Genomic DNA, 8793 nt, shown 5'->3' with positions numbered 1-8793 from the left:
TGACAAAACCTTGTGCACTCATGCTGAACCACAGCTCACTTTGTGAAAGTGCAGCACTATTCCCCTGGAGAAGGTGCCAGGCAGGAATTCTCTTGCTGTTTCTCACTCTGTCCTTGCAGCCATGTGAGGCACAGCACAAATGTGCTGCTCCCTAGTAGCTGTGTTCTGAAAATTAACCCCTCACATTTGCAATCGCATAGAGCCAAAAAACCCCTCACCTTGACAAGTGCAGCACTGCTCCCCTGGAGAAGGTTCCAGGAAGAAACTCACTTGCTGTTTCTCACCATGCCCTGGCTGCCATGTGAGGCACAGCACTAAAGTGCTGCTCCCTGCTTTCTAAAGTTGGCAAAATTGACCGTTTATAGTTCTACTCATGTAGAGACAGGACTTTCTTATTCAAAAGCAAAACCCAAAAAGCCACGTAGCCGTGGGAAACCCTTTATCCTTCCGTGTGGCTGGTGACTTCCCATGGCTCTTCCGCAAGGCAGGAGAAACAACCATGAATTTGGAAGCCCACGTAAATTCAAGTACACTTAGTCCTCTGGCAGTCACTGCTTATGGGCCAGCGATCCTCTCACCCCTCCACAGATCTGCCTCTTAGTCCTCTAGCAGTCATCCTCCATGGAGGGACCACAAGTCCTCCATACCTACCTACCAACTCACCAGAAATGAGTCAGACCACGCCAGAAGTGACACTGCCTGACCTGCAGGAGATACATTAGGCCTGTAACGATGGTTTCAAGACAGAAAAAAACCACCACCATCCACCAGCACAGCAGAAAAACAACCAGAAGAAACATCATACACAAACCAAAGGCCCCCATGCAAACCCCACAAAGGCGAAATAGCTGAAAAAAGGCACTCTCCACAAAAAAAAACAACCACACAGAACACATGATAAAAATGCCATAACCCCAGGAACACAGGGCCAACAAACACAGGTTCTGTCCATAACAATAACACACTTTGACACTAACTCGCCTGGCCTCTGGCATACCATAACCTTGTTGTCCCCAAACCCCAGCACATTGTAGCCCTAAGGCAACAGAAAATGGAACGCAAAGTCCCTGAAGATCTCCACCAGGGCAAAGGCAAAGCACAGAGCCACACGGGAGGGTGGGGTTGGAAGGGACCCATGGAGGTCCTCTGGGCCAAGCCCTCTGCTCCAGCACGCTCACCTCGAGCAGGTCACAGAGAACTGTGTGCCCTTGGCCTTTGAAGATCTCCAAGGACAGAGACGCCACAACCTCCTTGGACAACCTCTGCCAGCATTTGACCGCTCTGAGGGGGAAAATTTGCCATTTCTATTTCTAATTTCACTGTACCACATTCCAGAACAGCCATGACATTACAAGCTCAGGCTTGAAAGCCAGTGCTGTGGCTGGCCTGAAATTCTGTCCCCCTTTTTTTCATCCACTGGTAGCTAAAGGAGGACAAAGAAGGATTTCTTTCAAAGGAGAACTTCTCTTTTCCTCTGTCCTACTTCTCTGCCAGTGATCTGGATTCTGAGTGCTGCGCCACTGTCCTAATGGCTGGGAGAGGGATACTTCTTGTAGGACAGGGAGGAGGTGACAGTGGAGATCATCAGGCTGGGGAAGCTGAAGGAAAACGCAAGCAACTGGAGTTGCCTGGAGCAAGAGTGGCCAGCTTCAGAGCTAGGTCACCTCGTGTCCTCAGCTCCTATACAGGAGCTGAACCACACACACGGACTGCAAAGCAGTGTGACCCATAGAAAAAAGTTTGCTCGGCTCGGGATCGCCCAGGGGCATTTAACTGCAATTCCGGCCTTGTCAGCAGGAAGGAAACATGCCCTGCAAGCACACACTGAGGCACGACACCTTGCCCGGGGCTAAAGGGTACCTCAGGAGACCTACATGGGACCCCCCAGCACCTGGATTGCTGGCTGGAGGATGGGTAGGTCAAAGGACCCTGATGGGAGCCCTGCAGGCTCCATACATTGGACCAACGGGCACCTTCCCTTGTCACACAGAGCATCCTCTCGGATGCTCTGCACAGTTTCTGGTAGATCTCTGGAGAAGAGCTTCTCCGCAGCCCTCTCCCGTGGGCTTGCTCACCCCCGGAGCCCTTCCCAAGCACAGCCCCAGCAGGTGGATGCAACCGGCGTTGCAGGGAAGAACAAGCAGCAGGCACCACAGTCAGCACTGCGGGAAAGCTGGGACCCCAGACACCCACTCAGGCTCCCCAATCCCAGCCTGGCCCACAAGAGTGCCTTTATATCCCTTTCCCAGAAGTGCTGAATTCCCCTTCCAGCATTAGCCACTGGACCCACGCTGCTTCTTGCTGCGGTGTACAACAGCCAACAGAGAACTTGCTACATGTCTCTGATTTCCTGCATTTTTCCTGAAAAGGGCGGGTGTGTAACTCTCTGAATGGCTTCTATTTGAAGCAAGGCATTGCTTAGGGTCAACAGTGAAACGAGACACGGGCCATCAAAAGCTGACTACTTTTCCCCTTCTTTGCCATGGTCATGGCCTACCCCACAGACTCGCCCCTGGCCGTGTTGGCCACCGGCCGGGTGAAGGTCATGGCTAACAGGGCAGGGGCTCCTGGGTGCTGCTCATCCAGCCCTGATTGCCAAGGGTGAAGCCTTAGCACCCAGGTGGGATAAGGCCTTCCCAAGCAAGGGTGGTGCTCCAGGGGCACCACAATTCCTGCCGAAGCTCACCACACATTTCATTTACCTGTGGCGCCTGGCAGGACACGAGCGGCTCTTGACTGCTGCTAGTCCCCCCGTCTTTTGGTAAAAATGGAAGTTTTTCCTCACGGTGGGCCTGCTCCAATTCCAGCGCCTTGGGGCCTGAGGCCTAGCACGGCCTGGTTGCCAGAGGCCTTCCAACTGCTAGGCCGGCCTCCACCAAGAGGAGTCTGCCTCAGGCCACAACGGCCATCTCTAGGAAAAACAGCTTCTTTTATCGACCAGGACCCTGCCAAAACCCCAGGTGAAAGCGCTGGCCGCAGGCGCAGGGAGGTGGCCCTCGCCCCCTGCCCTGTCCTGCTCGGGGCTCCCCCGGGCGGGGCAGGCCCGGCCATACTGGAGAGGGCCCCGGCCCCGCCCCCCCAGGCCCCGCCCACTTTCCGTTGGGCTCAGACCGTTGGTCACTGGGAGCCCACGGCCACCACAGGCAGCAGGGCAGAGCTGTGCTGGCACGCAGCGGCGCTGGCAGGAGGCAGCCTCTGGCCCAGGAGCGCTGCCACAGCACCAGCACCCCGCTCCCCAGCCTCCCCGTCGCCGGCTGGGCCCCCTCCTCGGTGCACGGCCAGGGCCCTCCTCTCCCGGGCAGGATGGGCCAGGCCTGCTGCTGCTGCGGCTCCAGGTGGGCTCCCCAGGGCTCGGGGACACGCGGGCACAGCTGGGCCACGCAGCACTGACGTTGCTCATGCCCGCCGCACTCTGCTCTGCAGGGAGGCTCTCAGCGACGCCGAGCCGGTGCTGAGTGCGGACGTGCGGCTGACCCGGGGCCGCAAGAGGAGCGAGAGGCGCCTTCTGCTCCTCCACGAGGAACTGGTGGTCGCCAAGTTGCGGTAAGACCCTCAGAGCCCAGGTCCTTGCCCCCAGCCCCGGCCCAGGGACACCCTGGCACCAGCCCCAGGCCCCTGGCCCCTCGGTGCTGGAGGCACCAATGTCCGTCCCAAGGGCAGGTGGGGGACAGGGCTCTGCGCGTGGGGACCCAGCCCAAGGAGCCCCCCTCCAGCTCAGTGCCCGCCTCTGCTCTCTGCAGACATGGCACCAGCCTGCGCCCACAGCTCCGCCTGGCCCTGGACCAGCTGTGGGTGCTCAGCAGCGGGAAGGAGGCTGCGGGGCAGGATGGACAGGAGGAGGAGGAAAGCACCGATGAGGACAGCACCTCTGTCATCCTTGCCTGGCCCACCGGCTCCTGCATCGCCACTTTTGGGTGAGTCGTGGTCGGGCAGGAGAGCTTCCCAGCCGTGCCCACGCCATCCCATGAACACAGGCCTCTGCCTTGCGTGCAGAGCTGGGCAGGGAGCAGGCAGTTCGGTGGCAGGGAGGGAGGGATGGGGGATGTTTCCCCATCCTGCATCCCCTGGTCACCTTTTGGTCCCCAGAAGGGAAGGGCAAACGCAGCCGCTCAGGCAGGACAGAGCGACCCAGGGCTTGGACAGTGCCTCTGTCCTGCCCCACAGGGCAGGGCTGTGCAGGCACCCACCTTTGCCCAGGGCTGGGGGCAGCAGGGCCTGACGCTGTCTTCCCTCTCTTTCTGCAGCTCCCAGGCACTGAAGGAGCTGTGGGTGGCCACACTGCTGGGGTAAGCCGGGGGGATGCTCCAGGAGAAGCTGGGCCCACGGGGGAACACAGCCCCCAGCTGGGGAAGGTGCCCCTGGGGCTGCAGGCAGCTCTCGGGCACAGCTGCCTGACAAGGGACAAGAGACGGCTTGGGGCTCACCCAGCTCTCTCCCTCTCCCTTCCCGGTGCACAGGACACCAGAAGGACGCAAGGGAGCCCGCGTCACCCATCTGACATCCATCAAGCTCCTGGAGAAGGAGCTGAGCCGCCGCCACGCCGTGAGTGTCTCTCTGCTCTGGGCCCTGTCCCCGAGCACTGCTCCTGCAGCCGAGCAGCAGAGCCATGGCTGCTCACCTTCTTCCCCTCCTTCTCTCCCGCCCAGTGGAGGACACTACGCACCAGGAGCCTGGAGAGGCTGATGGAGGCACAGGCAGAGGTGAGAATGGCTGCCTTGCACCTGCCTCTGGCTGTGCCGGGATGCGCAGGGACTGGGGTGACCTTGTGTGGGAGGGACAGAGGGTCTGACCGTGCCACTCAGGAAGCAGAGGGTTTTGGGAAGCCAGCAGCACGCCAGCACGTTCTGACTGGTGACACTGGGAGGAACCCTGCCACATGGGGAAGAGAGCCCGGGAGGGCAGAGGGTCCCAGCTCTGCCACGCTCAGGCTGCTGGTGGCCCTTTCTGCTGCCGGGCTGCTCTGCAAGCACAGCCTGATTCTTGGTTCTTGCAGGCTCATCCCAAGCAAGGGCCTGCGACGGCCCCATCTGCAAACGCAGGGGGATTTTGCCACGAGCCAGGTGAGTTTGGGAAAGCAAGGCAACCTCCTGCAATGCTGTGCTCACTTGTCCCGAGTGTCGCCATGCAGGTTGGGCAGCCCACGGAAGGATGTCACCTGGACGGACAAGGACAACTGCTGGGCCGCGGCTGCTGGACGTGCTTCTGCAGGGACACGGAGACTCTGCTGCAGCCCGCAGCTTGCAGGAGGGCAGGGCGAAGGCTGGCACAGGCTGACCCTGTGGCACGATGGCTCTCAAGAGCCTCTAAGTCAACACCTCCGAGCCACAGCTGCGGTTCCAGCTGCTGCCTCCCTGCCCATCCTGCCGCACCACACAGCACCGTGCTGCAGGCGGGGCAGCGCAGGGCAGGGCAGGCGCTGGGACCGCTGGCCTGGGGTCTCCATTGGTGGTGTCTTACTCTGTTTTCCTTTGCAGCAGGAGGGAGCAGCAGCGGGAGCAGCACCAGCAGGAGGAGGATGGGGCTGCCCTGGCCCTTCGCCCTGCGGCGCACCCCGGCCGCTGCCCAGGCGCCAGGGCAGGCGGGCTCCGGCTGCAGCAGGGCGCTCTTTGGGCAGCCCCTGGCAGCCCTCTGTGGGGAGGACAACACGCTGCCCCGGCCCATCCAGGTAAGCCAGCCTGCACACGGGGTCCCCAGCCCTCCCTCCGGCTGCGCTGGAGAGGGCCTGCGTGTCCCCAGCAGCTGCGGGGACAGGGCACTGGACTCTGCACCCCCAGAACCTGCTTCTGGTCCCAGACCCTTTGTGGCGCTTAGGCAACCACGTCTGGGGCAGAGCTCTGGTCCTTGCCACCGCTTGGTTCTTCAGCCAAGCAAGTGGCCTCCTGCCTCTCCTGCAGGAGCTGCTGGCTGTCCTGCGCCAGCGAGGACCGACGACGGAGGGGATATTCCGCAGAGCTGCCGGCGGCACAGAACTTCGGCAGCTACGCGAGGCCCTGGACCGCGGCAAGGACATTGACATGGGAAGTCAGCCTGCGCTGCTGCTGGCCGTCATCTTGAAGGTGAGTGTTTCTGACCTGCAGCTGGAGGAGCTCCTGGCTGGCCTGCAGCGTTCAAAGGCTCACCTGCAGCCCTTGGCATTGCAGGACTTCCTGCGAAGCATCCCCACCAAGCTCCTCGTCATCGACCTCTACGAGGACTGGATGGCAGCCATGGAGAGGGCCAGCAAGCAGGCCAAGGTGGAGGAGCTGAAAGCGTAAGTGTGGGCAGCAGCCTGCCTGGTGAGCAGGGACCGGCAGAGTTCTGGGACCTGCCTGCCAAGGCACGGGCTCCTCAGAAAGCTGTCTTTTCGGGCAGCTGCAAAGCTGTGCAACACGGCTGCTGGCTCCCACCCGCCTGGGGCCAGCTGCGGGGACGGCTGTGGGCACCCTCTGCTTCATCAGCCTTGTCTTCCTCTTCCCTCAGGGTGGCCGACAAGTTGCCTGTGGCCAACCTCCTCCTCCTGAAGCGGCTGATGGCCCTCCTGCAGCACATTGGCCACAACGCAGCCACCAGCAGAATGAGCTGCAGCAACCTGGCCATCTGCATCGGGCCCAACCTGCTGAGCCCACCCAACGAGGACCTGCTCCCGCTGCAGGCCATGCTGGCGGTGACCGAGAAGGTACGCCCTACCCAGCAGCCAGTGCTGCCTTCCCGGCCCATCGGAGCTTGGCTGTTGAGAGGTCCCTGGCTGCCTCCTCCCTTGAGCCAGGGCTGGTGGGCTGGGTGCCTGGAAGAGCAACCCCCAGCCGCAGCCGCCTGCGCAGACAAAGGGTCAGCAGTGGGAAAGGCTGCTTGACACGTCTGCAGGCACCTGGCTTGAGACCAAGGCTTTCATGTCTGCAGGTGAACGTGCTGGTGGAGTTCCTCATTGAAAACTGCGGGGACATCTTTGGGCAGGAGGTGGCCGGCCTCTCCCCTCCATCAGCCGAGGAGGTGCCAGCACCCATGGACAGGTGCACAGGTAGGAGGAGGGGCTGAGGCTTGTCACAGACACTGGGGCTTGGGATGCCAGAAACCTCAACGTTGAGGAGACAAGTGGTGTAGGGCTCGGCTGGGCTTTGCTTAGGTGTTCTTGACTTCCAAGAAGTCACGCTGCTGCACGTGCTTTTGCTTTCCAGAGCTGCGGTGCGAAGAGCAAAGTGGCCCTGCAGGCACAGCAGAGACCCAGCGTCCAGCAAAAGCCTTTCTGGATGCAGACGCCTCTCTGCTGGACATCGACAGAGGAGCTGGGGGAGACACAGGGGCAGGGCCCAAAGCGGCAGAGGTACGGCAGCTCCACAGACACTGGGACAACATGTCTCAAGTGGGACAGTAATTTCCCAGGAGGCCAAGAAGCTGCTGGGCCTCCTCCTGGCAGCCGCTCTCTTGTGCCTTTGGGGCTCCTCCTCTCCCCCCAGAGTGGTACGTGTTAAGGAAAACTGGAAAGGCTGTTTCTGGAATGCATTTCATTAAGTATGATCTGCTTCATCAAACAAAACATACCTACAAAATACCCACAAAAGGACAGAAGGGAGAAGCTGTCACCTTGAGAGGGCTTTTGCTCAAATCCTACTCCGTCACAGCTTCATCAAGTCTAGGCTGCATTGGCTGGACTGTGCAAAATGTGCACGATGCAAACCAGCATCTCCTCTGTAGAGCTAAGATGGCAATTTGGCAGTCAGGCCCTCATTACCCCAGGCTGTCACTTGCCAGCCGCTACCTCCCAAATTTCTGGTTTAGGCACCTCCAGATTTGCCTCCAGGCACCCCCGAGGGCACGGCAGAGTCCCTGGCATGCCTGCAACAACTGACCAGCCTGCCCCAGGAAACCAGGTAGGAAGAGCTCCCCTTGCCTGACCTGAGAGCTCACTGCAGGGGCCTGGGGCTTTCCCCATCTCATCACGCTGTGGGATGGAAAGTTTTTCAGGCTCCCACCAGGAGAAGAAAAAGTCAAGGAAAAGGAAGAGAAAAGAAGCCTGGGCAGAGGAGAGGGACAGCCAAGCACAAATAAAAAGGAGAAGAGGGGAAATGATTTCTCTGACCCAAACCTGAGAGAATGCAGGAAGGTGCAGCACGTCAGGAAGGCCAGGTGCGTACCAGGCGCTGCTGCCCATCTTTTCCAGCTCTGAACACGGCCCTAAGTCAGCCCAGCTGGCTGGCAAGGGCCGGCGAGGGCTGGTGCTGAGCAGGGTTTGGGATGAGCCCCACGGCAGCTCCCCGGGGGCTCCCCGTCGAGCCCTGCTGTGTGGCACAGGGGCACTGTCAGCATCCCTGCGCACGCACAGCTCCCTAGGGACATCACCCCTGGGGAGAAGGCACCGGAGCCGGCCTCGAGTGGAGGCCAGCAAGAGCTGTCCCTTCTGGGCCATGAGGAATGCCTCGGAAACAGCGTCCCCCAAAGAGGGGCGAACCAAATCCTGCCTCTTCCTGCCTCTGGGGGTTTATCAGAGCTTTCTGACTCTGTCGTTGCAGGTGCTGACTGATTTTCACCGGCTGAACCGCTGTGACTCCTGGGCCCCCGCAGCTGCTGTTGACAATAAAAGAATCTTTTCCCTCTCCTGACTGTGTCTGCCATAGGGTCTCGTGGAGTGGGGAGCGCTTGTGCTGGGGTGGACCCTCGGGGAGGAGATTGGGATCGTCCCTTGCCCCAGCACCCTTTCCAGCGGGCATCGGGGCTGAGCTGAGGGGCTTTAGGAGGAAAAGCAAAGCACAGAGCCACACGGGAGGGTGGGGTTGGAAGGGACCCGTGGAGGTCCTCTGGGCCAAGCCCTCTGCTCCA

At 60.5% G+C, this 8793-nt stretch overlaps 1 protein-coding gene across 1 annotated transcript; it reads left to right on the top strand.

The window, feature by feature from the left end:
- The first annotated feature begins 5500 nt into the window (after positions 1-5500).
- On the top strand, positions 5501-8576 carry LOC121082054 (T-cell activation Rho GTPase-activating protein-like). The gene is made up of 7 exons (XM_040581396.1): positions 5501-5665; positions 5895-6056; positions 6141-6250; positions 6460-6655; positions 6880-6997; positions 7155-7300; positions 8487-8576. The coding sequence occupies exons 1-7, from the start codon at positions 5516-5518 to the stop codon at positions 8574-8576; spliced, it is 972 nt and encodes a 323-aa protein (XP_040437330.1). The 5' UTR covers positions 5501-5515.
- The last annotated feature ends 217 nt before the right edge of the window (positions 8577-8793 follow it).

Source organism: Falco naumanni, unplaced genomic scaffold (assembly GCF_017639655.2).
Source record: "Falco naumanni isolate bFalNau1 unplaced genomic scaffold, bFalNau1.pat scaffold_221_arrow_pat_ctg1, whole genome shotgun sequence".
Taxonomy (NCBI): Eukaryota; Metazoa; Chordata; class Aves; order Falconiformes; family Falconidae; genus Falco; species Falco naumanni.
The sequence above is the reverse complement of the archived record's forward strand: the minus strand, read 5'-3'. Positions and strand labels throughout refer to the sequence as shown.

Bases quoted from the DNA above. Each gene is read 5' to 3' on its own strand.
- LOC121082054 (XM_040581396.1), top strand. From the start codon at position 5,516: ATGGGGCTGCCCTGGCCCTTCGCCCTGCGGCGCACCCCGGCCGCTGCC. The intron at 6,656-6,879 runs GTACGCCCTACC...TCATGTCTGCAG, and splicing joins TGCTGGCGGTGACCGAGAAG to GTGAACGTGCTGGTGGAGTT. The intron at 7,301-8,486 runs GTACGGCAGCTC...CTGTCGTTGCAG, and splicing joins CAGGGCCCAAAGCGGCAGAG to GTGCTGACTGATTTTCACCG.